Genomic DNA, 26,254 nt, shown 5'->3' with positions numbered 1-26,254 from the left:
CGATACCTCCTGGCAAAAAATCCTTCCCTTTCCTCCGCGCAAAATCTTCATGCTGATATTCATAAATCTTTCTCGCATCATTCATCTCATCACTTCGCAACACATCACACACATCACACATCAACTGGTGGGGGTATCATCCCTAGTACTCGCTAAACAGGGCATTGAGAGGAGATATAGTGTGTGGTCAAATAAAACGAAGAAGAATTCCACCCATAAAGCAAAATGCAAACATAGAACACCCAATACAGCCCCATTCCATACGAGGCCAATGCAAATTCCACTCCCCCTTTCCTTCCCTTTCCTGTCCTATCCTATCCTATCATCTCCTATCTTGTCTTCTCATCGGTGGAAACAATCAGTCGTAAATTCATTTCTCGCTCGGGCCGAGATCGTAGTACACGCAGGAGCCGGTACGGTAATTGAAAATGAAAGCGTTCGTGAACCTTTCCGTGCTGTCGTTTGTGCGGTTCTCAAGTGCCAGGTCGGTTAGTAGTTCGTACACTTGACTGAGATATTTGCGTTCGGTCAGTGGCGCGTTTTGGATTACGCTGCGCCAGCTCTCGGCGTCGGAGAGGCGCGTGTTTCGGATGGCGTCTAGGACGTCGTCGCGGGTGTCGATTGCAGCTATTGGGCCGTTGCGGGCGTTTTCGGCGATATCGCGTGAGCGTTGTAGGGCTGTATTAGAAAAGGTTAGTATAATGTACTTTGTCGGACATGGATTGGTTCATAGACGTACCTAGCTCGACGATGTTCCTTCTGTTCGTCTTCTTGCTTCGATGTTGTGGCGTAAGGATGCGTACATCATTTGCCCGTTCTTGAGAGGTGAGGGCTTCTTGCGTGCTTGATTGACGGGGCTGGCGTAAGTCAGCAGTGCCCTCGCGTTGGTGGCGCGCTTGCACTTCTGATCGAAGCCATGGTACAAGCTCGGCGGTGCGGATATCGAATTCCTCTTTGCGCATGAGGTTTCGAACTTTGAATCCACGGTCCTTGCTGTCTTGTTTGGCAATTACAATCCATCGGTGATTGGAGTCTTTGTATTTGGCCATCAGTTCCTCGAGGGACGAGGTATCAACTGCGAGCTCCGCGCTAATGTCGTTTGACCAGAGTTCTTCAATGAGCTTTACTCCAGTCGAGCGGAGGACATCTGCATCGAAGCTGGCGACGAGTACATCACACTAATGGCATTAGTAAGGACTGACACGGCGGATGCAGAATGGTACTTACCCGACGGACTCCCCAGTACAGCTCAGCGCCAGACTCAGTCTCTCTTGGTGGAGCTTTGGCTTTCAGGTAATCAATCATCGAAGAGCTAAGGCGATCCGAACTGAGGTTGAATCCAACTGCATGCGCTTGCGGACGACTAGACAGGACCTTGGGCGAAAATTCCTGGATCAAGCCATCATATCTTCCTCCTGCGGCGAACACATCTCGTCGTTTGCTGTCGAAGACGCATTGGAACAGGATGCTACCACCATAAAACTTGTCATGAAGACTGCTGAGAGGATTGATGTAGACCTTGCGCTTAATACCGAAGCTTTGCAGGTAGGTCATCAGCACGTTCAAGCGAGCGAATATCGGTGCGATCCGTTCGACGTATTCAGTTCCTTCCATAATGCTTTGCAGCCTACGTTGTGTCTCTTTCAAAGACCCTGCACAATTCAAGTTAGTGTATTGACCCTAATCCCAATCAAAAATGACATACCTCTGAAGTCAAATCGAGCAAGGTCATCCAGCGACGTCGAAGCAACACCAATCGCCGGAGACCGAAGCTCACTTCGAAGCTTCTGCATTGTCCATTTGCCAACATTGAGTTTGCTGATAGTCTCCTTAGCCAGTGGAATCTGTGAAGGTGTGACACGACAGAATTCCATGATAAGTTGGAGCAAATCAGAGTGGTTGATAAGGAAGCACATCGGAGAAGAACGCAAAGGCGGAAATTCTTCAATGATCTCGTCCAGAACCTTGATAACTTCCGCCTCTTTCAGGGCCAAATCCAAGGTATTGTGGGAAACAATGTCAAAATCCACTTCACCGTGCGTCCGTGGTTCGCTGCCATGAGTAGACTCCCTGTAGACCGTGCCAAATGCAAACGTCTTCTCCAGTGAGAGATCTTGTTTGGGAATCGCTCGTGCATTCGGAACTGTGAGGTCGAATGGCAGCTGTAAGAGATTGCCAGATGCATCCAGCAGGCGTGCAACAGGGGCAGTGCTATAATGCTGGGATCGAGGGAAGATCATTTGCCGTTGGGACTCCACGGCGCCGTGTCTCCGGAAGATCGAGGTCAATCTCTTCTTGACCAGACCCTGGACAAGTAATTCATTGGCTGCTGGTGCCCCATGCGAGTCTATGTCCCAGGCGATATCCTCGAATTTCTTGGGTGACTGGGAGAAAATTGCCGACAAAATCTTCTTGTAATCGGGAGAATTGGGATCTGAAAGTAGATGCACAATGGCCCGTCTGAATGTCTCTTCCTCAACCTGAAGTGGAATTCTTCCACTTGAGAGAAGCTCCGCGGCTGTGGGTCGTTCACTCGGGGTATGGCTTAACAGAGATTCAACAATTTGGCCTTGAACCACCTTATCAGACTGCTGGAAAGTGGGCGGAAGGGTGTGGTTCTTTTCTCTGATCTCTCTGAGAGTCTGGTCACGTTCCATACCGGTAGGCAATGGGTGACACATCTCAAAGAAGATAACACCAAGCGAGAACATCTATACAGTGTCAGCATTTGTATACAGATGCCAATAATATTGAATACTCACATCGACTTTCTCGTTGTAGTGTCCCGATACAACGGATTTCATCTCTGGTGCGACATAGTAGGTCGTCCCAAGACTGCGAGTGAAATCCCCTTCGAAGTCTGCCGCCGCAGATGAACGAACACCAGTAGTGAATTGACCGCTTGTAGCGAGTCCAAAATCACCAATGCGAGGATTATTAGCAACATCAATGAAAATGTTATCTGGCTTCAGATCACGATGTATGATGCCGTGGCTATGGATGTGGCTGAGGCCATCGAGAATTTGCCGGAAAAGACGCCACGAACGATCAACGTCATCGTATAATCCATTCCTGATCAAATCTCGCAAGGTCTTGAGAACGTTAGTCTAAGATATAAAGCGGGTCATATAATAGAGCACTCACATGTTTCTCGCAGTACTCCATTTGGATGTAGAGCGTAGTCAAAACAGGTCGGCCATAAGATCCAGATCTCGCATGGCTGAGCTCAGCGCCTTCATCTTCACTGTCAGTTTCAGTGTGATTGGCCCGGTAAATCTGAGATGTCTCAGCATGGGCATGATCGGATAACGTTCCTTCGTTGTCATCATCACTGTCCGAATGGGCAAATTCGATCTTCGGATATCCACTGGAGCTGATGAAATCGAGGCCTCCTGTGCTAAATCCGTGGTGGTCCTGACTAGCAAATGGGTCACCTTCGGTGGAGGACATAGCCTCTTCCTCAATATGATTGAAATCTTCTTCTAGCCAGGCAGTGTAGTACCGGACAACATATGGATGGTTCAGACGCGATAGTAACATGGTTTCAGAAAGAGTATCTTTCAAAGCCGCAGCTGAAGTTTGAGATATCTTCTTCACAGCATATAACCGACCATCAAGCTTGTTCCGTGCTTTCACTACCTGCCCATAACCGCCACGGCCTAGCTGACCTGCCTCATCAAAGTCTTGGTGGTACCGTGAGAAGGCCGGCGTAGCCCCAAATGAGTCAAGCCGGGGCCTTCTCTGGAGGGACACAGAGTTTGACCCTCTATCCCGCATTTTCAAAGGGGCATCCACTCGGAAGAACTCAGACGGTTGCAGTTGGAAGGCAGTTGGACGCTTTCTAGGGTCTGGGCGGAAGAATTCACGGAGCAAATCTTGAAGTGGCGGGGAGAGTCCCATTGACACCATCAACTGGTTAGCGGAGGTGTACCTCAGGAGGACATCTTTCCCGAAGCCCATCTGGAGCAGCACAATTCCAAGATCCCAAACGTCAGTCTTCATGGTGGGTGTTGAATTGTCCTGCGTCAGCTCTGGAGGAAGCCAAAGCGGCGACTTGGATGCAGTCAAAGATGGCTTTCCACCAGGCGGTTCAGGCAAAGCATCCTCGACGCTAGATTGTAGTTTCACAATGGTTCCACCCGAAGGAGTTCGGAAGAGCAATACTCGACTACATTGGATGTTTCCATGGACAAATCCATTGCGGTGGTAAAACTCCAAAGCCTCGAGCAGCTGAATCATCCAGCCACGGAGCATGTCGACAGCCACGGTCCCCACAATGTCGAGGAGCTCGGCGAGAGATCCTTTGTTTGCATACTCCAAAAGCGTGAAGACGGTCCAGGAATTATCGGGTGAGTCAAAATGGCCAAGTGGGCGATTAATTTTGAACCCTACAAATTCAACCAGGTTCGGGTGTCTTAATCGCTTGAGACCCTCCAACTTATCCTCACTGGTCCGCATCTGCTCTCGGAATGTTAAACCCTCAGATCCCTTCTCGTCGAGGAAAATCTCCTTCAAAATAAGTTGTGGGACATGGCATCGGCTTTCGGAGACCACAGGCCTGACAGTGAACGTCTTCTTACCCTGCTGGCTTTGCAGCATGGTTTTCCCATGGACGGCACGGAAGATCAGCGGTTGCTCGTCGGTATCGTTGACGAGCAGTGGAGGGTCAAAGGTAATCGCCCCAGGCGTGTTCTCCACAAGGTCATCGACATCACTGTCGGCGCCAGTGCGACTTTTCCGTCGCATGATCCGAGCCTTGGTTCGTTGTCGCATTTTGTCTTGGAGCATTTCTTGTAATGCGCGCTCTTCCTCTGCAGCTGCAGCTTGTTGTTTGCGAAGCTCCTCTTGTTTTTCTAAATCTGCGCGTTGAAGGGCGGCCGCCTCTTGCTCCATTCGCTCCTCTTCGAGACTGGGAAGATCCTTGTCCTGCAGGCGTGCCTGGGCAACATCCTCCAAAACATCTTGAATCGATACCGCGAGTTCATAGATCATTTCACTTCCGAGCAGAGTTCTTGGTTTATTGCGGAGAATATCTTGGATTCTGGAACGCGCTCCATCGCGGAAGCCATCGAGGTTTCCCGGCGAGAGATTGGGGACTGTTTTGGGATATGTGGCGGGCAGTTCTACTAATAACACAAGGAGGACATCAGGGTTCGAGGAAGATCGTAAGTGAAGCTTAAACGTCACATCGGAAGTTTGCTGGAGCGCACGAGTTAGTGGCACGAGGGACCCCAAACAGCCCACCATAAAGTGACAACCCACCTGCCAGGCCGACCGCCTGTTCTCAACTTCTTCAAAGTCATCGCCATAGATCGAGCGCAGGGCCTCGACCTCTGTCTGGTGGATTTCGCGGTAATTGGTTGTAGCTAAAACGGGGGACGTCACGGAGGAGGAGGAATCGGAGGTTTGCTTTCTGCGGGAGGGCTTCTTCCTCTGTTTGGGAGACATCGCGGGGCGTGGCGAGAGCCCTACATGCGTCCCTGACTGTACGACATGGAGGCTAGTGGTGAAGTAATAAGGTGGTGAGGAAGTCAAGAGTCAAGCGAATTGGGCAGTCTTTTTTTCTTAGAACAGGCGGTCAGATGCGCCCTTCGGGTTATCGATAGTGGGGGGCCTATAAATGACGTCCGAATAACAGAGGTGCATCGGCTCTTATTTGCTGTTATAACTACAGATTCTGTGTATAATCTATGCTATGCTTTCGTATTTTTACATTTCAAATGTCCATTGAAGTTGATTGAAGTTGACTGAGGTTGAATTGACCCTACCTAGCATACCTGGCTTAGGCCATGCAAAAGAACCATTCTCCCTGCCCAACAGTGGACCCGGTTTTTCATGAGTTGGCGAGTTTCAGCAGTGGCAATAGACACCGCAAGAGTCGATCACAAATTGTTTCACTGGGTTGGCGTGTGGGCTGCATTCCACGTGTACCTGGCCATCAGTCAAAGAGCCCGAGTAGCATGCTGCCAACTATAGTAATCATTGGCGCATATCCCCAGTGATTCCATGCACCCTGGCCATGCATCCAGCAAACAAAACCATCTGCAAATGCAACACTGCTAGCAGCAATCAAGATCCAGCCCAGAGCTGGACGAGTACCAAAGTAGGCGGCCGCATAGATTGCAGCACCCATGAAGATATCCCGAACTCCGTAGATTGCCATGAGACTGTCAACCATCTGCTTGTCCACTGCAGAGGCAGGGGGCTGGAACTCGAAGAAGGTGAGTGCTTGGGCTGGACGTAGAATGGCATTGATACCGAATGCGACAAAGATAGTTGCAAAAGTATTAGCGAGAATGCGCGGGCCAGGTGATTGAGAGAAAGTCATATTGCTTGGTTGTATGCAGTCTCAGATGTGTGATGTGATAGCAGAGTGTCGCTGTCGTATGTCGGGGTGATTTGATGTCTGGGGATGATGTGCTGGGAGTGCAAGTTGTGCATCAATACAAGTCGGATTACAAGTATTGTTCCAGTCTAAGCAGATCAATTCAAACCTGACAGAGTCACATCAAACGTCCATGGATGAGTTCTCTGTGCTTACATGTAGTGTAAGTGCTGAGTGCCAAGAGCCGTATCGATAAGATGATCGGCGCTTCTGCTTTTTCCGACCGCGACACATAAACAAACCCTCCACTTCCTTACTTTGGCACTTTGGCCATTTAGATATGTTGGACTGGATGAAGGGGAATGAGGAAGGGGGTTGGTTCTATCATATTCGTGTCTCCTGAATCTCTCCACTGACCATCATACTTAGAGGACTCCAAGCTGCTTGAACCCCCCGAGACTCCAGCTCCTGTCTTTGCAATTCGCGCCTTTAAGAGTGCCCTTTTTGGGACACCTGGAGCGGATGATGAAGATGGAAAACACGCGTCAAAACCAAAGCTATCCCCCCATCAACGAAGCAAGAGTGATACAATGAAGCTCCCGCCGCCTGATATCACGATAGACGCGAACCCAACGGGTGATGACGCGATGCTCAACCCCACGGGATCTCCTACGAAGAGCATTCTGGTCACCCCTGGGACGATACTAAACCGACGCAAGACTGTGTCGTTTGGGGAGAGTGTTGTTGACAATGAGGGGAAACGCCCTGGCTCGGCCAGCAAGCCAGCCAGAACTCCACCGAATCCGACTGGTAACCTCAGCGTCCAGTGGATGTCCGGCTCTTCGGATGGGAGCGGCAAACCACGGAGCAAGCTCACCCAAACGCTCATGGATGCACGCGATAACGCGTCCAAGAACGTGGACTCCGTCCAGTCTGAAGAGACTACAGGGGAAGTAAAACCTGCCAGCTCTCGAACGAAAGAAATTCCAGATGAAGATGTCACCATCAACCTCGAGGACCCGCACTCCGAGTCGGGCAAATATTGGAAATCAGAATTCGACAACTACCGTGTGAGAACGAACAAAGAGATCAAAAAATTGATTCATTACCGGTGCATTGCCAAGTCATATGCTCGCAAGAAGGACTCCGAAGCCATGCGGCTGGCCGATAAGCTTAAGGAGGAAGAGGAGAAGGTTGCAGAGATGGAGAGGCAGGTATCACGACTTGCTTCTACCATGGTTGGGGAAGGATCCAAGGTGGATAAGGAGCAACTGATCCAGGATCTGACCAAGCAGACCGCTCTTGCACTGCAATACAAGCAACAAGTTACGTCGCTGCGCAACGCCTTAGAGAAACACGACGTTGTGAGCGATGCGATACAAATCACAGAAAAGAAGAAGGAAGAGACATCTTCCGGAACTCCCTCAGACGAGCTCCATAAAGCGCAGCAAGAGCTAAAGCAAGCCAATGCCAAGATTGAAGAAATGCAACGCCAACAGTCCGAGCTGGGCACACTCCAAACCCTCGCGCAAAGCTCAGAGAAGAAAGCACAAACACTTGAGCAAGAGAACAACACGCTCAAGCAAACGCTAGCTCGAGTGAAGCAGGAAATGTCGCGGTACGAGGGTCGGCGCAAGGAAAAAGAAACGAAACTGAAGCAGAGAGAGTCGAGACTGGAGTTACGGGTCCAGGAATACAGGGAGAGACTGAAGACTGTCACCAAAGAGCACCGTGAATCAGAGGAAAATTTGAGAAATGCCTTGGACGCAGAGCGTCGCAAAATGCAGAAGCAAATCGACCTTTTGAAGTTGAGACTTGGCACGACCGAAAGTTTCCCAGTTCTGCCTTCTACTGAGCGGCAATCTTTCAGTCCTCGCAAAGACCCCACGGGTGTGCAAGTGTTTGACTTTGCCGGCCAGGATCTTGAGCAAGAAGATCCAGAAGATCCAGAAGAAGAACCCACAGACGACATCGAGCCGCCCCCAAGCCCGAGTCCACGGTCCAAGGTCCGTGAGTCGCGGCCTGCTCTGCGCAGTGCTACTTTGGGCACACTTGGCTCAAGGCGCCATCTCCGGAACACGGCCGCAGATGACGACGAGGTGACCCATTACTTGAACGAGATCTTGCCAAAGCCACGCCATGAATCCCACCACGTTGAATTAGACGCAGTTCCACCTTCCTCGCCTCCTGATATTTCAGCTCTCAAATCTCTAAACCGCACTTATTCCAAACGACGACTCGGTGAAAACCGTCCTGCTCGAGCTCTCAATCTTCTCGGTGCAGATGACACCGGGCTCAGCAGCAGAAACACGCAACGAGAGCGAACACATATTAAATCAACTCTCGACTCCCTGTCTGGTCTCCCGTCTCGCAGTCGGTATACAAACTACACGATCTCAGCTGGTGACCGAGTGGGCAAGCGGTACGGGTTGAACGACATACAACGAGGAGGTCTTTCTCCTGAACGAATTGCGGATGCCCAGTCCCGACTCAGACAGAAGCAAATCAACAATAAGTCCAGGGCACTCGGCAAGGAGAACGCGTGAAGACTTGGGCGGTGTCATTAATCTCTATTTGTTTTTGCTTCTTTCTATTTGGAAATACTGAGTGGCTCTTGGAGCGTGCGATGGCGTTAGGGTTATGAGCGTTATTTTCTTACCCAATTCTTACTATCTACTTATGAGCGAAATTCGATTGTTGGAATCATCCACCGTCCTCGCGGCTTTACCTATACACATGTACCTTGTACCTCTTGAGTCGAACTACAGTACAATGTACACGCTATTGGGACCCCCTGTGGAGCACCCTGTTGATCCCCACGGAAATCACCCCGATTCCCCGCAAATTGACCCCAGCGATCCTGCAAAATTTACCTAATTGATGTGTCCAATATTCCAAGCTTCAGAGTCTACCGGAACATGACGTGGTCCGAGGCAAAAAAGATATAACAATAGTCATCCTGCTCAAAACATAGATCACCCAACTTCACCAATCACCAATTCTAACCCACCCAAATCTTCTCAATCATATAAAAAAAAATGCAGTATCTCTACCCAACCCTATCTCTCTCCCTCCTAGCATCCCTCGCCGCAGCAGGAGACATCGATGCAAACGACCTCCCATCCCAATGCAAACAAGTCTGCGCTCCAATCGTGAGCCTGACAGCATCCTGCGACGCAAAGACCCACGATAATGATACAGCGGAGTTGAACTGTATCTGCAAGGATTCCAAGGCTGCTTCGAGTTTGTCGATATGTGATGCTTGTATTTCGAAGTATAGTAAGGGAAGGAATAATGGTTTGTTTTGTCCTTGTATTTGTTTATTTATTGGGAGTGGGACTAACCTTTGTTTAGATGCTAATGATCTTGTTCAGTCTTGTTCTTTTACTACTACTTCTTTCGATCCTACTATGACTGCCACTGAGACTTCGGCTGGGACTGGGACTAGGACAGGAGAGACAGTTTCTAGTGCCGAATGCTCGATGTCAACTTCTACGGGTATAGGAATGGCGAGTGCAACTGCATCTAGTTCAAGAGGTTCTACGAGCTCATCGTCGTCGTCTTCATCTTCTTCTACATCCTCGCCTTCTAATTCGGCTGGTGATATCTCTACCCCCTCGGTCAGTGTTGTTGCCTCTCTAGCTGTGGGTTTCTTTGCTTCTTTCTTGGTTTGAGAGGGTGTATGTAGCCGAGGTATCATATCACATCGTATCACATCGTATCACATCAATACGAATATCAATCCAGATATCAAAATATATCTTCCATATAAATGGAGATGCAAAAAGAAATCGTGGTTCCAGAGGGGGTCGAACCCTCGACTTTGGCGTTATTAGCACCACACTCTAACCAACTGAGTTATGGAACCCGGATTGTCCCAGCACTAATTGACATCATAACCCAAAATCCCTATCCATCGAGCCGACGGAAAAATCTATTATCGCCGCCACACCACTATTCAACCCAAGAAATAAAGGCTGGGTGCAAACGAACAGGGAACAAAAAGCAATGGACTCGCGGGGAATCGAACCCCGGACCACTCCCATGCTAAGGGAGTATTATACCACTAAACCACAAGCCCAATTGATTGATTGGTCAATAATGTTATTGCTTCATGAGCGGAACGGCAATGTTTTGGTGGTGGGGTGGGTCTCTCCAGGCCAATCGGCAAGCTCATGCAGCCCTACAGGGTCAATTGAGTCAACTAAGTAAGTGGAAAGAATATAGTTGCTTGGTACCTCTATATCTTCATTCGCTACTCCGTCGGGCTCGATCTGTTAACCGGTTTGCAGTTTTCGGAGGTTGGTGGTATAGTTCATGGTTGAGATATATATTCATTCGCAGTCTATAGTGAACCGGTATCTGTACAACAATATCCATAGCCCAGACCCAATGTGCTTAGTATGGATCTACGAGAGACGAATGATACCTAAAGTTGCGGTGAGAGACCAAAGGATCCCCGCATAATTATACCAACACATAACCTATGCATAGATACAGGAACGTGCCAAGAGTGAGATCTAGCTTATCAGTGATCGACAGGGAGAAGTAATGTACAGAAGAACAACGACACCCGCGTGACTCGACCCCAATTGAGCAATGTACAGTAATAGCTGTCGAGATGGAAACTCTTACCATATCGAATTGACTATAAAATCCACCAGCGTAGACTTTCTCAATCCGTCGACATTCCCCATCGGATCTTCGGCGTTTCGCTGTTAATGAGGGTATATGATTGGCTGAAACCGCCGACCTATACGCGGGGAGAAGCTCTGAAGCTCCAGGATAAGACCGATAACAGTTGCCATATAAAGTCACCCCGCGCATTTTTTTGTTCTCTCTCTGTCACACACCTCTGCTTTTCCGATTCTATACTTCTTCGGACAGCCTTCTATACTCCCATCTCCCTATAATTCGCAATGGCCTCGGTTTTCCGTGCCAGCACACGGCTGCGCTCTGCCGCTCGCCTCCCTGCTGCCCGGTCTCTCTCTACCACTGCCTCTCTCCGGGCGTCCGAGAAGCCTTACTTTCCCAATGAGCCTACCGCTCCCTCTGTCTCCGGCGCTATCCCCGGCCCCAAGAACCAGGCTGCTGCCGCCGAGCTCGATAAGGTCTTCGACGTTCGCAGCTTGAACATGCTGACTGACTACAACCAGTCCATTGGTAACTAGTAAGACAGCCAATTCCTCTACTATGACTTTGTTAACATTTCCCTAGCATTGCCGATCTCGATGGCAACAAGCTGCTCGATGTGTATGCTCAAATCGCGTCTATTCCCGTTGGCTACAACAACCCCCACCTCAAGGAGGTTGCTGCCACCCCCGAGATGACCTCTGCCCTCATCAACCGCCCAGCCCTGGGTAACTTCCCCTCTTCCGACTGGGCTCACGTCCTCAAGACTGGTGTCCTCCGCGCCGCCCCCAAGGGTCTTGACCAGGTCTTCACTGCCATGGCTGGCTCCGACGCCAACGAGACTGCCTACAAGGCGGCCTTCATGTACTACCGCCAGATGCAGCGTGGTGGCCCCGAGGTCGAGTTCACCGAGGAGGAGCTGCTCTCCACCATGAATAACGCCGGCCCCGGCTCTCCCCAGCTCTCCATCCTGTCCTTCAAGTCTGCCTTCCACGGCCGTCTCTTCGGATCCCTCTCCACTACCCGCTCCAAGGCCATCCACAAGCTGGATATCCCCGCCTTCGATTGGCCCCAGGCCACATTCCCCCAGCTGAAGTACCCTCTGGAGGAGCACGTCCAGGAGAACGCCGCCGAGGAGCAGCGCTGCCTGGCCGAGGTCGAGCGCCTCATCAAGGAGTTCCACAACCCCGTCGCCGCCGTCATGGTCGAGCCCATCCAGTCCGAGGGTGGTGACAACCACGCCTCACCCGCCTTCTTCCAGGGTCTCCGCGACATCACCAAGCGTACCAACGTCCTCTTCATCGTCGATGAGGTGCAGACCGGTGTCGGTGCCACCGGAAAGTTCTGGGCCCACGACCACTGGAACCTGTCCTCACCCCCCGACATGGTCACCTTCTCCAAGAAGGCCCAGACTGCCGGTTACTACTACGGCAACCCTGCCCTGCGCCCCAACAAGCCTTACCGCCAGTTCAACACCTGGATGGGTGACCCAGCCCGCGCTCTGATCTTCCGCGGTATCATCGATGAAGTCGAGCGTCTCGGCCTAGTCGAGAACACCCGCATCACCGGTGACTACCTGTACGGCGGTCTCCAGCGTCTCGCCGAGAAGTACCCCCAGCACTTCCAAAATCTGCGTGGTAAGAACCAGGGCACATTCATCGCCTGGGACACCCCCAAGCGTGACCAGCTCGTCGCCAAGGCCAAGTCCTTCGGTATCAACATCGGTGGCAGTGGCGCCTCCGCTGTCCGCCTGCGCCCCATGCTCGTCTTCCAGAAGCACCACGCTGATATCCTGCTCGAGAAGCTCGAGCAGATCATCCAGGCCGTCTAAACTCAGACCCGGCGATATCCTTTCTGAGTTATGACTTTTGGAAAATTGCCCGGGCGTTTGAACTTGATTTAATGAGCGTTTTCTTTTTTTACTATTTTGATGATTGTTACTTTTTTCTTCAATCTTGCTGCAACGAGTTTATGCCATACAAAAAGGCCATGTACATTTCTAGACAGTTTGTTTGTCAATTGAATTATGACCCAAGATAATCACCGAGACTTGTAGTGATAATCGTCTCAGCCGCGGTTATGTTCTATGGTTCCAGAGAAAGGAATTTGGCACTAGTCTCATAAGCAGCAGTTTGGTCCTGCCATGCCCTTGCAATCCAATAAGTAATATGAAGAAATAAGAAAGTCTGCAATGCTCCATCCGAAACTCCTAACCAGCAAAATTGTCCAAACCATTTCCCACCCCGCTTATCGAATGGCGTGTGCTATAGGGGTATCTGGACCAGAATCGTATGAACAAGGGTGGGGAGGTCGTGGAGTGCCCAAGACCGGTAGGTACTTCAAGCATCCTCCTCGCCGGTACTTCCATCTCGCCTGTGACAAGTAGTCAGTATGACCGAAGAAAAGAGCCACGAAGGCTGTGTTTATAGAGCTGGGGCGCACGCACGGGACGTATTTGATTCCAGAGTCCTCGAGACTGCTGATGATGTATTCAGGGAGCTATTGACACGGACAGAATTAGCAACACTGCTCGACAGACATGAGGTCTGCAGCAATTAAATTCCATTGTACATCGCCTCAGAAATTCGAGACTTCACTCACCGAACCTGTCACCTTGGTCGCATATGTACCCGGCACATAGTTATCCAACCGCTGCCAGCGAGCAACCCAGCTAACAGCTGGATCCCGAACAGCGATTAGACCCTCAAAGACCTGCGACGTGCATTCTTGGATAGCGTCATTGTTCCCGCGGAGCTGGAGGGTATTTTCGCAGTTCGGACAGCCTTCGCGCATGAATTTCTGGAGTAACCGGGGTGGTCAGAGTAAGCTGCGGAAAGTAAGAGAAAGAGCTCATACATTGTGGATTTGGACGACGGAACAGACCATGCAGGCACGCAGCGTGCGCTGCTGGTTTGGAGCGGCGTAGAAAGACATTGGTAAGCTGTAGAGGAAGGCAAGGAGGAGTGAAAAGAGATCGGAGGTCGAGTCTGGATGCCAAGCCCCGTTGCGATCGGGGAAAAAGAACATGGGAGAACCAGGAACAAGAGTCCCTTCGTTTTTTTTTTAGCCGCCACGCTTAGTTCTCTTTCTTTTTCTTATTATTACCTTCTCTCTTATTCAGGAGCTTTCCATTTGGGGTTCTGCTCTCTTTCTCTTTGCTTTCTTTTAACCCTCTGTCCGATCCCGATCATCGCTTGTCTCGTGCCCCTCGCATTTTCCTCCGCCCCCCAATGGCTACCGATCAAGAAGCCGGCACGGCTCTCAAGGTGCAGGGCAACAAGGCCTTTGCTGCGCATGACTGGCCTACAGCTGTCGACTTTTATAACCAGGCTATCGATAAATATGACCAGGATCCGTCCTTCTTTTGCAACCGGGCCCAGGTGCGTTCCTGATACTCATGGTGGCACAAACTCGGGAGTCGCGTGTGCATTTAGACTGGAATGGTGTTTGCTGATACGTCCCCTGCTACAGGCCCAATTCAAACTCGAGGCATTCGGTTTTGCCATCGCCGACGCTACAAAGGCATTGGAACTCGATCCCAACTATGTGAAGGTCCGTCGCTACATATCCTGCAGGAAGAACAATACCTATACACCTGCAGATGGAGGTTGTGTGAGGATATATACTGAAATTGGGTTTCTTCTAGGCTTACTGGCGCCGTGCCCTGGCTTATGCTGCCATTCTTAGCTACCAGGATGCTTTGAAGGATTTCAAGGCTGTTGTCAAGCGGGAGCCCGCCAACCAGAGCGCGAAGCTCAAGACTGCCGAGTGCGAGAAGCTTGTTCGCCGCATAAACTTCGAGAAGGCCATTGAGGTTTCGGACCCGCCCTCCGCGTTTGCGGACCTGGATATTGAGGCTATCAAGGTTGAGGATGGTTACGATGGTGTGCGCCTCGGCGAAGAAATGTCACAGGAATTCATTGACGACATGATTGAGCGGTTTAAGGATGGAAAGAAGATCCACCGCAAGTATGTCTTCCAGATAATCAAGGCTGTCAAGGATCTCGTCTACGCCGAGCCCACGATGGTGGAGGTTGGCGTTGAGTCTGGCAAGAAGTTGACGGTTTGTGGTGATACACACGGTATGTTCGGCCTACCACCGCATAGTTAAGCGATTGCTAATTTGAAAAGGCCAATTCTTCGATTTGCTTGAGATCTTCAGACGAAACGGCGCTCCCTCCGATACCCACGCTTACCTCTTCAACGGTGACTTTGTCGACCGTGGCTCCTGGTCTTGCGAAATTGCCCTGCTCCTATATGCATACAAGTGGCTGCGACCCAACGGTCTTTTCCTCAACCGCGGAAACCATGAAACGGACGATATGAATAAGGTTTACGGATTCGAAGGCGAATGTAAGGCCAAGTATAACGAACGCGTATTCAAGGTGTTCTCCGAGTCCTTCTCCGCCCTTCCTTTGGCCACCCTGATCGGCGACAAGTACCTCGTTCTACACGGCGGTCTCTTCTCCGACGACAAGATTACCCTGAACGATATCCGCAAGCTCAACCGCCACAACCAACGGCAACCCGGCCAAGCCGGCCTGATGATGGAGATGCTCTGGACCGACCCGCAGACAATGCCCGGCCGTGGCCCCAGCAAACGTGGAGTCGGCCTCCAATTCGGACCAGATGTCACCAAGCGCTTCTGCGAGAACAACGGCCTGGAAGCAATCATCCGCTCGCACGAGGTGCGCATGGATGGTTACGAGGTCGAGCACGACGGCCGCTGTATCACCGTCTTCTCCGCTCCCAAGTATTGCGACTCGACCGAAAACAAGGGTGCCTACATTAACATCGGCCCTGAACTCAAGCTCAACTATGAAGTGTTCGAGGCCGTGCCTCACCCCGATATCAAGCCGATGGTAAGTTCCCTTCAATCTCGACTCAAGTTTCAAGCTAACAGTCCCAGGCATATGCACAAAACTCGCCTCTTATGGGAATGTGATAGGGAATCTGATTTGCAAGCGCGGCGTTGCCAAGAGATCTAGAAATGATGTTCCTAATGTATTTATGTGCATGATTGACGTGTTCCAACTTGTTCCCTGTACTGTAGTTGTGACGTTGCCGTTATATACTTCACACCGCCTTTGCCCCGCGGTTTCCCCTCGATTCTGCCCCATGCACTTCTTTTGCTCTCCGAATTGGTAGACAACTTCACATAAAGCAGTCATGGAATTCGATCCTAAGACTCGTAAGTGGTGTCTTGACGACGGATTATATCCGATGCTAACCTGATCAGCTCAATACCTCACTTCCGATAAGTCGAGCTTTGCCTCGGTCTCGGCGAATGACCGATGGCCCGTTATCATTGTAAGCTTACCTCGGACGACTAAAGCCTCGGTGTCAATTGCTGATTATATGTGATGGGCATAGACTGGTGCCATTGATGACCTGCACCGCACGGTCGTTGGTGTGGATGATGACGAGAAGGCCAATGAAGGCAAGGGTATCATTGCCAACATGGCTAAGTTGAAGTATGAGCTTCAGCATGATCGACAACTTACGTGAGTCTTCTCGTTCCACACCTTGAAGAGGACACTTGTCTAACCAATCAACTAATAGCCCCTTGGACGACGACGGACACCCTGATATTGCCTCTTACAACCAGGAGCTGGAGCAGCGAGGAAACCCTCACTGGCACGACGCGCCCTGGCTGTACTCTGAATGCTACCTCTGTATGCCAAATGTCCCCAGCCAACTGAATGTAAAAAGTAAACCGATGCTGACCTGATATCAACACAGATCGCCGGATAGAAGCTCTCTTCGCATTGTCAAAGCACTGGAAGGGCTATGATGTGTTCGCCCGCCAGAAGATGGACACATTCAAGTCCTCTCGCCCTGCCGTACTAGAACTCGCCGCAAGATATCGCGAGCTAGCACTAGAAGCAGAATCAGGCAAAGGAGCGGAAGGAAAGTCGCCCGAACAGGTTGAACAAGCCGAGAAGCTTCTCTTCTCAGAGATGTGCGAGATCTGCCTATGGGGCAATGCTACCGACCTTTCTCTCTTGACATCTCTCACATACGAGGATATCCAAAAGCTTCAAGGTTCTCAAGCGCGCAAGGACTCTCAAAAGAACATCATCGTCAACGACCTCGACGCTGCCTTCGAGGCCATGCAAAAAGCACGCAAAGAGAAGAAAGACGGCGAGCGCCGCGTCGACATTGTCCTCGACAACTCCGGCTTCGAGCTCTTCGTCGACCTAATTCTCGGCGGATACTTGCTCTCCGCAGGCCTGGCGACAACAGTCGTTCTCCACCCCAAACGTTTCCCATGGTTTGTGTCCGATGTCACGCCGAAGGATTTCTCCGACCTCCTCAACAGCATGGTCGACCCACAAGCCTTCTACACAGCCGCCGATGACTCGGGCAAGACGCCGCCGCCACTTTCAGAGAAGGAGGTGTCCGACGTGCAATTCCTCTTCGAGCAGTGGAGCCAGTTCCACCAGGATGGTAAGCTAATTTTGCGCCCGCATGCGTTCTGGACTACTCAGGGTGGTTATTGGCGTATGCCGCATGTTGCACCGGAGCTGTTTGAAGATTTGAAGGAGAGCGAGCTTGTCTTGTTCAAGGGTGATTTGAACTACCGGAAGTTGGTCAATGATGTAAGTGGACCCTTTCATTCACGGGTAAACTTGAACGTATGCTAAAACATGCAGGCCGCATGGGATCCTACCACGCCATTCACAGAGGCTATCGGGCCCCTCGGTCCCAAGTCTGGTATTCGTGTCTTGGCCTTCCGCACTTGCAAGGCTGATACCGTTGTTGGCCTTCCCCCCGGCGAGGACGAGAAACTTCGTGAACTGCCCGGTGGTGGTGGCTCGGAGTCTCGCAAGTGGGCCTGGAGCGGTAAGTGGGCTGTTGTCTCGCTGTCTGATGGCAAGGCTTAGATTAGCGGCCTGTCAAGTTGCTTGGTTGGGAGACTAGACGTGATTAGACTTATGCACGATTTGGAGCACCCAGTAGATGAATCTATTGCGTTTGATATAGATTAATATAATGAGGCGAACAGAGTACAGTTGAAATGAATAATACAGCAAGAAATAAATCGAGCAAAAAGCTATTTGATATTCCTTTCCATTGGAGTTGATTGGGCCAGTCAATATGACCTTTGTTTGCTCTTCTTCTCTCCCCTTCCTTACTCTCTTGATTATTAGGAGCGAGAGTAGCTTTAGCTAGATAATATATTCTATTCCCCTTTTACTTCTTAATTATCGGAAAGGGTTCCCTATTATCTATGGCTATTAGTTTCTAGCTTTACCCTCCTCCATATCCATCTACTATCTTACTTCCTCACCCTCTTTCTTGGTTATCCTCTCATCCTTTCACCTATCCTCTTTTATACGACAAAAAAGACGACACAGATCTAGGTTATTCTAGCTTTGATGAGTGACTGATATCTCTATGAATCTGCTAACCTTTGAACGGAGTCGCCTCCTATCAAACGATTGCCACGGCCGGATACGATGGCCTACGACTGCCAACAATTGAGGGAGTTCCAATACGACGAGTTTGAGAGGGACTTCTCGAGGTCACATGTTTGCAGAATTCACTCGAGCAATTTCTAGTCTTCACATTTGAACAAGGACACCGAGCGAAGGTTCTGGCAAAGCTCGCTCCCGGTTCTTCAAGTCTCTATCTGCCACCCTCAGTTGGCGACATAGGGTGGACAATATCAGGGCATTCGTCTGACTTGAAGTCCCCGACCAGCAAACCAGTCGCAACCAGGAAATTTGGATGAGCGCCGCAGGCTCCTCCCTCGACAAGGTCAGACTCAATCACTGGCTTGTAATCTTCGATACCAACAAAGATGTGTATCCAACCATGACACCGCATGAATTGAACGATTGTTTACCGTGTCATCAGCGGAAAGACCGGATTCACTGATGATGGTGGTCGGATGCAGGAGAAGTAGTGGCGAGATAGAAAGAATTCTGGATAAGTCAAAAGCGCAAACACCATGGTCGATGCACAGGGGACTGGAAAGTCTGGTATGGCGAGACAGTCACGGTCAGCAAGACAGCTGCTAAGCGCAAGGCGGCTGGTGGTGAAGTCTTCGACTACCTATCGAAAGAGCAGACGAACGGAGATTGTCAAGAGCTGAGGAAGCTCCGGGGACAACCAAATAGAAGCTTCCTACCTGGCCAGCACCACTGTGCTGTCCATTTCCGTGAACCATTTGATCTAACCCCAGTCTCGAGGTGTTAGCCACTCAAGACCTCTTTCACTCTTTGTCTGAGATGATTTTGACCCTTGGCTTTTTGGTCCCTTTAATTGTAGAATGGGCTTTCATCGAGTATCTCTTTTATCTCATTATTTGCATAATCCCATTGTCTCTTTGATAGTACTGTCAAGTCCCTCGCTGCCATGTCGCAAGTAAAGCTATTTAAGGTAGCCGGAACCACCCTATAGCTGAACACGAAAACAAGTTACATCAACAAATCGTTAAATCGGCAACATCTCAATGACTCCAAGTTACCCTAAGTGGGACCGGAAGGGGGAAAAGTTGGGAAAATGGTTGAATAACGCCAATGAACCCGGATGTCCTATCCCTAAGACCACGGTTACCATGGCAAATCTGCCGCCGTCAAAATATTTCATATATAACAAAACGACATGTTTGAGCCTGACACAATCTAACTGGGTCGCCAGTCTGGGTCTACCAGTCGAGACTTCAGTAGAAGACGCAGATTCTGTCTATCAATTCCTTTCACTTCACAAGAACGAACTCCCATGGGCCCACTGGTCCGGGCACATTGGTCCAGGAGTGATGATCATTGAATGTATCAGGAGAGAAAGTGACTCAACCGCTCCATGGATTTCCGAACTGACCAAGGCGATCTATGAAAACTACTCCTCACTGAGTGACTTGCGGTACGTATTTCTGACCGATGTCCAGAACGAGGACACAGTAGAGTGTATCACGACAATTTTGCGACACTCATCGGCTTCCATATCCAAGCGATGATGACCATGGAAAGTGGCCTACGGGAGTCTGGATGCCTCCATCGCCGGAGTTCAATGCCTTGCTGGGTACGCGACTTGGCAAGGTTGTCGCATATTTCATTCTAGGTGCGTATGGCCAAGGTGTCAAGCGAATTGCTAAAATCACATTCTTCAACGTGAAACGAAAACAGCTAAACCTGCGGTTCGATATTGAGAACGTTTGAAAATTCTCATCTCTTTTAATATTGCTAACTTTGCTGACAAGTTATAAGTTAACTTAGATTATTTCCTTAGATTCATGGCAATATCTTGCCACAATGTTAATTGGGTATTATTCGCGTTGTGCTAGATTGATATTAGTTCTCAAACGCATTTTTTTTATAAATATACATCATCAGTACTTTAGAGTAAACGTAAAATGTAAACATGACAGAGCGAATCACCGAACTTATTTAGGATAAGAGCTTAAAGACATGATACTCGAGCACATTCTATGGACTTACTTTGGATTTAATAACGGCTTACTATGATTTTAATATGGCGAATTCGTACCGTAGGTATTGGTAACGTAGATACTACGCTTTCTCTAAGATAGTAAGCCGGTCCGTTTATCATAAAGCGGCGGTCGATTTAACATAGCCCTTTAAAAATATCAAACCATGACGGCAGTGTACTAAATACTAGATATGCCAAAGTAAACGGACCACTAGGGACCTAACTATCATAGAGAAAGAGTAGTGACACCGAGGTCTACTATAAAAGGTATCGTAAAACGTACTTCAAATTATGATAACTTATCCCTTCAAAACGTAGACGTAGCTAGGCCACCACCACCCGCAATATACGAACTTTCACCCTTCTCCCGCCTGGTCTTTTCCCTAAGAACCAGCGCTGTAACAAGAACCATCAAATCAAAGCTCTCACCCCAGAATGCATAAACATTCACGTACCCATCTTTCTGTACGCGACCACCACCAGGTGACAGAACCGCTAGAACCTGGTTCTGTTCGTCAACCATCTTGTGGCTCCCAGTGGGACCGAAGCTCTCATGGGATTCAGTGTTCTTCCAAGTGAAAGTACGCTTTTCGCCGTGGAGATCCATTTGGAAGGTGTGGCGGGTTGAGAGGAAACCCTTCTTGCTTAGAGTGGTAGTGCATGTTGTCTTGTCCGGATGGCTTGGATCACCTAGATTGATCTTGACGTCTGATGAGAAGCGAATGAATTTGCCGGTTCCCACGACTGGACCATTGGTGTTCGTTCCGGCGTAGAAAGTAAGTTCTGGTTTGTCTGGCGTGGAAGTTGAGTTTTGGACGTGGTAGATGGTTGAGTCGTCGGTCCTGATTTGGTATTCAGAGTTCCAATTACCACCGGCGATTTCGTACTGGGTGAATTCCAACTTGCTTGAATGCTCCAGCATGGTGATTGTGGGGTCGGTTTTTGATGGTGGACGTGGCTTGGAGTATGTAGGAGGCTCCTCGGGTTTTTATAACCAGCAAACCCGACAATTCCAGATATCAGACGCTAGAGACATCCAAGGGAAAGGGCAGTGCTGACCCAGCCTCGATGTGGATGTCACGGGGCATGGAATACGGAACGCCCCATTCAGCCTAGTATCAGATCTTCACAACTTCCGACCCCAAAGCCCCGGTTTCCAATGTTCATTTGAATATTCTGACGTATTTTTCAAGTACCTGTGAAGTTTCTTGGTTGATTTGATGCCTGAAATTTCAGTGTTTGTTTACCCTTCTTTGTACGCAAATCTATAAAATAGACTAGCTTCCCTGCATCAAGGGATTGGCAAAGATACACTTTGCGACAGTTGGTCATGAAACCCGAGCGAATAAAAAGAGAGTATTCATTCAGTCGTAGACAGTATGTCCAGAATATCTAAAATGGTATCAAAGTATAAAAAAGAAACAGAAAAGCAGCATCAATCCTCCACAACTATACAGAATTTATAATCAAAGCCTTTTTCCACGCCAAAGAAACAAACCAAAAACAAAAAGCCAACATCCTAATCAATACAACGGCATAGGCGAAGCGTTGACATAATCAATATTATGCTCAACCGACTCAATCCGGTCAGTACAAGTACCGAAAACCCGGTCCCAAAGCCTCGTCTGCTTGCCATAGTTATGACTCTTTTTCCAGCCCTTCCGATGATGTAAGTCATGATCCTCAATCACAAGCTCAGCATCAAACCAGCGCAGCACAAAGCTAAGCGTTGAAGGCGGGGTAGCATGCACACGTAGACCACTGTGGCCCGCCAACTCGGCGAACACGACATACTGGTGGCAGACCCACCACTCGTAGAAACCCATGGGCATACCCATGAGCCGCATGGTGAAGTAGGTCATCACAGGGATACCGAGAATATCGAAGAACTCCTGCTCGGTATCGGCGTACAGAGTGAGGAGTGGGTTCGGGTGCTTGGTAAGGTGGTGGGTGCGGTGGTATTTCCATAGCGCGCCGACGTCGTGCATTAAACGGTGGTACCAGTAGAACCAGAAGTCGAGGATGATACCGTAGAGACCGACTTCAAGGGGTAGCCAGGCGAAGCTCATGGTTGATGGTTCGTGCGTTGAGCGGTAGGCTAGGAAGACTGTGAACATAGGGCGGAAGGTCGAGGTTGACATTAACGAGCGGACGACCTTTGCGACGCCGACGTCTGGGACACCATCGCGGGCGTGCTTGTCGCCGTCTAGGAAGCCGTGTTGATGGCCTAGGCGGCGGAGGACATGGAGCTCGTGGATGGCGATGCCTTTGAAGGCTAGGCTGTATAGGATGAAAGCGCCCCAGGCGCTGAGGTTGTGGCCGGTGATTACCACGTAGGCGTGGTGGATGAGCAGGGGGATCACGGCGTGCGTGAGGACCCAGCGGTGCATCGACCAGTCTGGGACGTATGGGACTGCGTCCTCTTTCAGATGGACTGGGACGTTTTTGTCGAGATGTTCGGGGTGGATGCCAAGTAGTTCGTAGAACCAGTGGAAGAGAGTCCACTCTGAACGGGCGAGTTGCCGCCAGGTGGACTTCATAGAGTCCTTTGGATTGCGTTCCATGACTATTCCGTATCACGTATCAAAATTTGCACTCGAAACCCCACGATTGAGGCAGCGGGTGGATTTTTATAAATGATTTGGCTCATTGTCGATCCCCCCAGTTGTTCGGCGACTGGCGCTCGGCACATGTGAAGGATACCCACATCTTCTCACTCCGCAAAAATGAGCCTCGGACTTTTGGCTTCGTTTGAACATGATGTCGATCGTTGCTCGTCTAGGTGTGATCCCCCAACAATCTGACTGTTTCCCTGCGCTAGTTCGCGCTTGGGCTCAACTCGGTTACCTGGCAGGGGACGATCTGTCTCTGGGGTCGGAGTATCATTGCATCATAGGTTCATGGCATAGGATGCCTATGACTCCTGATTGTATCATAGTCTGGGTAGAGAACGTGTACATGTATACATGTAGTTTTTATAGATGTCATGATGCAGTGCGACGTCGCCTGCATAACGTGCCCCTGAGTCATGTGATCAGCGCTCCTAATTGGTCGAAGACTGGATAAACACCGAAAAATGAGGATTCTAGACACTTCGTTTCATGATAGTTTATCAGATGACGATCTAATCTTAGTTTCACAAGGGGTCGGTTAAACTGCAATAAACAGATTATTGATCAAAATATTCCAGATCTACATACTCGGATCCGAATTTCATTGAGTTCATTCTGCGGTATGAAACAGGATGTCTAAATACACCATGGCAATGTAAGAGAAAAGAAGATGCTCTATGTATCAACAACCGCCTCAACTATTCGTGTACGGGGATATCAACATGCGAATGTAAATAAAATGAAAGAAAAGAAGCCCCGAAATGATCAAAGAACTAGGAAAGAAAAGTAACAAAACACAAACCATGCAACCTTGTACAGTAAGACTGCAAGTCTGGAAGCCTGTAACGGACATTTCCACATGATAGATCCACATATGGAGAACGGGCAGGGAAACAGCCAAAGAAAAGAAGGCAAAGAACGTTGAGAAACACGAGAGAAGAGAACAGTGGTGTCCCCACAAACCACTCACTTTCCATGCAGTAGGCAATAGATAAGTGCACATGCAACTCCCATTTGGAAGACGATCAATCACACAATCCAGGCAGACGTATATTCCAGAAGACACATCATTTACCAACAAAGCAACAAGCCTCGGTAATGTGATCTGCATCGTCTTGTGCCATTTCCAAATCCCTAGCCCTAACCACACTCCCAATCCTGCTGCCTTTCTATATGCTCTATGCAGCAGCAGTCTGAGTCTCGTCGACGGACAGCTGATTAACCTTTATCGCCACGTTATCAACAGCCTTCTCGTCTTCGGGCTTAGTCTCAGTGGGTTCGTCGGTCTTTGCCTCCGAGTCTGTGGACTTGGCGGGGGCCTTTGGCTCAGAGAACACCTGCGACTTCGGGACGGGGATGGTTTCTCTCCGGTCCTTTCCATCGACTGTGCCCAACACCTTCAGGTGATCACCCTCGAACAGAATGGGTCCCTTGAGGATGTCTTTTCTCTTTTCGCCTTCGACTTGATCCTGCTCAAGACCCTGGAGGAGTTCACGGGCGGGCTCGTCCAGGTTGGGCATCTCGCCCCAGGTCCAGTCGAGTTCACCGCCATACTGCTTGGGAATGCTGGATGGTTCCATGAATGAAGTAAGAGTAGGCTGCACCTCTGATGCGGACAGAATAAAGATCTTGGAGGTGGTGCCTGGGTCGAACCAGCGCTTGATCCAGCCCCAGACGGTAGGGAAGAACGCAGGAGCACCAATAATCTAAAGCAAGTCAGTCTTGAATGTCGAACTCGGTGATGACAAACATATCTCTGGAATGATCACGGTGGGGAATGACATACGAAGATCCGATCCAGCGTTTCGGGGTAATGCGCCGTGGCCAAAACACTGGCATCCTGCATATGGCTCTTCAAGTTCCAGAACTGCTTCAATCCAACACCGCTAACATCCACAATATTGGTAGAAGTGACAATAGGCGTCTCCGGGTTTGGCCGCTGCAACGATGAACAAAGCGGCATCACGAACCGGAGAAGGTTCTCATACAAAGCGAAAAGGTTCAGCAAGCGCGCTGGGACAGTGGACGACTTGTGTGTCTCCGGTGTACCGGTAGTCATGGTAGAGTTGTAAGCGGCGACGGCCTTGTTATCGAGGTGACGGATCTCAAAGACGTAGACCGGGATTCCGCGGCGATCGCGACGGCCAGTCCATTGTGGGTACTGTAGTGAGAAAAGTCAATATATAGCCTCCTGCGGACAATCCAGGTAGTCCAAGAAACCCACCATCCGCCGGGCAGCCTCATAAGAGTCCACGCCAATGTTCTCATACAGAGCCTCGATAGCATTGTCTTTGCGCCAATCCTCAGTATCCTTGAATTGACCCCACGCACCCTCAACGTCGAACTTGCGGGCACGCAAGAAGCGTCTGCAATACCAGAAAATGATCAGTATTCATTCAATTTCCCTTGCACGGGGTAGTGCTAGGTATACATACAGCATAGTAGCATCGTCATGACTAGCAGTCTTCGCCTCGACGCCCTCGGCCTGTTCCACAGCAGGAGTGTAGTATTTGCGCTCGGCGCACAGTGTCTTGAACTCCTGCAGCTTTTCTTCCTGCTCAGGGGTCAGGTGGTGCAGGTGTCCGGAGAGCCATGCGGTGCCGGAGGCTTGGGAGGCGGAAGCGGAGGGGTCGTTCTTTGAGGCGGATTCGGTGCGCGTGAGGTCGGGCCCGGAGGCCTGCGCGGTTTTGCTTCCCCAGAGCATGGTGATCGGTCTCTGGACTTTTAATGTAGTTTTTTTAAAATTATTTTTAGGTTGTTTGGGGGAGATCAACTTGGACGGGGATCGGTGGCGGAGGGAAAGAGGCGGTGAAAATTAATCTGACATATCGAGTTGGATGTCTACACTTGAAAGTCGGATAGTTCTATTCCTTGGGTTTAGAATAACATGAAGAGTACTACAGTACTTCGTCTTTAGAAGCTGTTTATTGAAATAAATGAACAATACTTGTATTTTCTTGCAACTTGACTGACAATACCCAAAGTACTCCATCTACGCCAAGACAGATCTAGATAAGCCCAGTCCCCAGGGGTTCGCAGGGAAGAGCCCCTGAATCAGCCGCCTTGCACGGCTCAATAGCATACGCTATACATTTATATCTTCTCCAACAATATACCCAGCCCGCTGCCACATAATATAAAGCCCTACGCGACCAGGTCAACCAACGCAGATGAAGGACTTTATTCCAGCAAGCTCACATCATAGGGTCTACTGTATGTCTCGGATGCAGGCCTAGATTAGGGCTAT

General features: G+C 49.8%; 12 protein-coding genes across 12 annotated transcripts; 6 read left to right on the top strand and 6 right to left on the bottom strand.

The window, feature by feature from the left end:
- Positions 1-319: 319 nt before the first annotated feature.
- On the bottom strand, positions 320-5,629 carry cpcC (putative protein kinase (Gcn2)). Its single transcript, XM_058518080.1, has 7 exons — positions 5,263-5,629; positions 3,145-5,199; positions 2,763-3,092; positions 1,706-2,711; positions 1,228-1,652; positions 740-1,178; positions 320-678 (listed from the first exon to the last, which is right to left on the bottom strand). The coding sequence occupies exons 1-7, from the start codon at positions 5,446-5,448 to the stop codon at positions 371-373; spliced, it is 4,749 nt and encodes a 1,582-aa protein (XP_058368868.1). The 5' UTR covers positions 5,449-5,629; the 3' UTR covers positions 320-370.
- A 309-nt stretch (positions 5,630-5,938) lies between these two features.
- On the bottom strand, positions 5,939-6,328 carry N7446_009334 (DUF4267 domain-containing protein; the record flags this gene model as incomplete). The annotated part of the gene is made up of 1 exon (XM_058518079.1): positions 5,939-6,328. One exon carries the CDS (start codon positions 6,326-6,328, stop codon positions 5,939-5,941), a length of 390 nt encoding a protein of 129 aa, XP_058368867.1.
- A 337-nt stretch (positions 6,329-6,665) lies between these two features.
- On the top strand, positions 6,666-8,871 carry N7446_009333 (uncharacterized protein; the record flags this gene model as incomplete). The annotated part of the gene is made up of 2 exons (XM_058518078.1): positions 6,666-6,699; positions 6,755-8,871. The coding sequence occupies 2 exons, from the start codon at positions 6,666-6,668 to the stop codon at positions 8,869-8,871; spliced, it is 2,151 nt and encodes a 716-aa protein (XP_058368866.1).
- A 2,373-nt stretch (positions 8,872-11,244) lies between these two features.
- Positions 11,245-12,788, top strand: gatA (4-aminobutyrate transaminase gatA; the record flags this gene model as incomplete). Its single annotated transcript, XM_058518077.1, has 2 exons — positions 11,245-11,495; positions 11,543-12,788. 2 exons carry the CDS (start codon positions 11,245-11,247, stop codon positions 12,786-12,788), a joined length of 1,497 nt encoding a protein of 498 aa, XP_058368865.1.
- A 508-nt stretch (positions 12,789-13,296) lies between these two features.
- Positions 13,297-13,984, bottom strand: spt4 (transcription elongation factor SPT4; the record flags this gene model as incomplete). The annotated part of the gene is made up of 4 exons (XM_058518076.1): positions 13,297-13,330; positions 13,404-13,456; positions 13,559-13,756; positions 13,814-13,984. 4 exons carry the CDS (start codon positions 13,982-13,984, stop codon positions 13,297-13,299), a joined length of 456 nt encoding a protein of 151 aa, XP_058368864.1.
- A 203-nt stretch (positions 13,985-14,187) lies between these two features.
- Positions 14,188-15,902, top strand: ppt1 (protein serine/threonine phosphatase PPT1; the record flags this gene model as incomplete). The annotated part of the gene is made up of 5 exons (XM_058518075.1): positions 14,188-14,337; positions 14,429-14,509; positions 14,604-15,039; positions 15,089-15,819; positions 15,867-15,902. 5 exons carry the CDS (start codon positions 14,188-14,190, stop codon positions 15,900-15,902), a joined length of 1,434 nt encoding a protein of 477 aa, XP_058368863.1.
- A 224-nt stretch (positions 15,903-16,126) lies between these two features.
- On the top strand, positions 16,127-17,844 carry N7446_009329 (damage-control phosphatase ARMT1 family protein; the record flags this gene model as incomplete). The annotated part of the gene is made up of 6 exons (XM_058518074.1): positions 16,127-16,148; positions 16,197-16,267; positions 16,331-16,461; positions 16,520-16,632; positions 16,700-17,559; positions 17,614-17,844. The coding sequence occupies 6 exons, from the start codon at positions 16,127-16,129 to the stop codon at positions 17,842-17,844; spliced, it is 1,428 nt and encodes a 475-aa protein (XP_058368862.1).
- A 1,070-nt stretch (positions 17,845-18,914) lies between these two features.
- Positions 18,915-19,162, top strand: N7446_009328 (uncharacterized protein; the record flags this gene model as incomplete). Its single annotated transcript, XM_058518073.1, is given in 2 exon segments — positions 18,915-18,945; positions 18,960-19,162. The coding sequence occupies 2 exon segments, from the start codon at positions 18,915-18,917 to the stop codon at positions 19,160-19,162; spliced, it is 234 nt and encodes a 77-aa protein (XP_058368861.1).
- A 256-nt stretch (positions 19,163-19,418) lies between these two features.
- On the top strand, positions 19,419-20,124 carry N7446_009327 (uncharacterized protein; the record flags this gene model as incomplete). Its single annotated transcript, XM_058518072.1, has 2 exons — positions 19,419-19,828; positions 19,917-20,124. The coding sequence occupies 2 exons, from the start codon at positions 19,419-19,421 to the stop codon at positions 20,122-20,124; spliced, it is 618 nt and encodes a 205-aa protein (XP_058368860.1).
- Positions 20,125-20,702: 578 nt separating this feature from the next.
- Positions 20,703-21,317, bottom strand: N7446_009326 (uncharacterized protein; the record flags this gene model as incomplete). The annotated part of the gene is made up of 1 exon (XM_058518071.1): positions 20,703-21,317. One exon carries the CDS (start codon positions 21,315-21,317, stop codon positions 20,703-20,705), a length of 615 nt encoding a protein of 204 aa, XP_058368859.1.
- A 601-nt stretch (positions 21,318-21,918) lies between these two features.
- N7446_009325 (sterol desaturase family protein) lies at positions 21,919-22,959 on the bottom strand (the record flags this gene model as incomplete). Its single annotated transcript, XM_058518070.1, has 1 exon — positions 21,919-22,959. One exon carries the CDS (start codon positions 22,957-22,959, stop codon positions 21,919-21,921), a length of 1,041 nt encoding a protein of 346 aa, XP_058368858.1.
- Positions 22,960-23,600: 641 nt separating this feature from the next.
- N7446_009324 (SEC14 family lipid-binding protein) lies at positions 23,601-25,747 on the bottom strand. Its single transcript, XM_058518069.1, has 4 exons — positions 25,443-25,747; positions 25,232-25,373; positions 24,794-25,168; positions 23,601-24,713 (listed from the first exon to the last, which is right to left on the bottom strand). Exons 1-4 carry the CDS (start codon positions 25,709-25,711, stop codon positions 24,186-24,188), a joined length of 1,314 nt encoding a protein of 437 aa, XP_058368857.1. The 5' UTR covers positions 25,712-25,747; the 3' UTR covers positions 23,601-24,185.
- Positions 25,748-26,254: the final 507 nt, after the last annotated feature.

Source organism: Penicillium canescens (genome assembly GCF_028828765.1).
Source record: "Penicillium canescens strain IBT 15451 chromosome Unknown utg000006l_segment0_segment0, whole genome shotgun sequence".
In the NCBI taxonomy this organism is placed as follows: domain Eukaryota; kingdom Fungi; phylum Ascomycota; class Eurotiomycetes; order Eurotiales; family Aspergillaceae; genus Penicillium; species Penicillium canescens.
The sequence above is the reverse complement of the archived record's forward strand: the minus strand, read 5'-3'. Positions and strand labels throughout refer to the sequence as shown.

What these genes read in the sequence shown, in the direction of transcription:
- cpcC (XM_058518080.1), bottom strand. Translation starts at nt 5,448, where the DNA reads ATGTCTCCCAAACAGAGGAAGAAGCCCTCCCGCAGAAAGCAAACCTCC. An exon ending in ACAGGCGGTCGGCCTGGCAG is followed by an intron (nt 5,200 to 5,262) that starts GTGGGTTGTCAC and finishes CGTGCGCTCCAG; the next exon opens with CAAACTTCCGATGTGACGTT. An exon ending in ACTACAACGAGAAAGTCGAT is followed by an intron (nt 2,712 to 2,762) that starts GTGAGTATTCAA and finishes GACACTGTATAG; the next exon opens with ATGTTCTCGCTTGGTGTTAT.
- N7446_009324 (XM_058518069.1), bottom strand. Translation starts at nt 25,711, where the DNA reads ATGCTCTGGGGAAGCAAAACCGCGCAGGCCTCCGGGCCCGACCTCACG. An exon ending in CATGACGATGCTACTATGCT is followed by an intron (nt 25,374 to 25,442) that starts GTATGTATACCT and finishes CTGGTATTGCAG; the next exon opens with ACGCTTCTTGCGTGCCCGCA. An exon ending in AAACGCTGGATCGGATCTTC is followed by an intron (nt 24,714 to 24,793) that starts GTATGTCATTCC and finishes GACTTGCTTTAG; the next exon opens with ATTATTGGTGCTCCTGCGTT.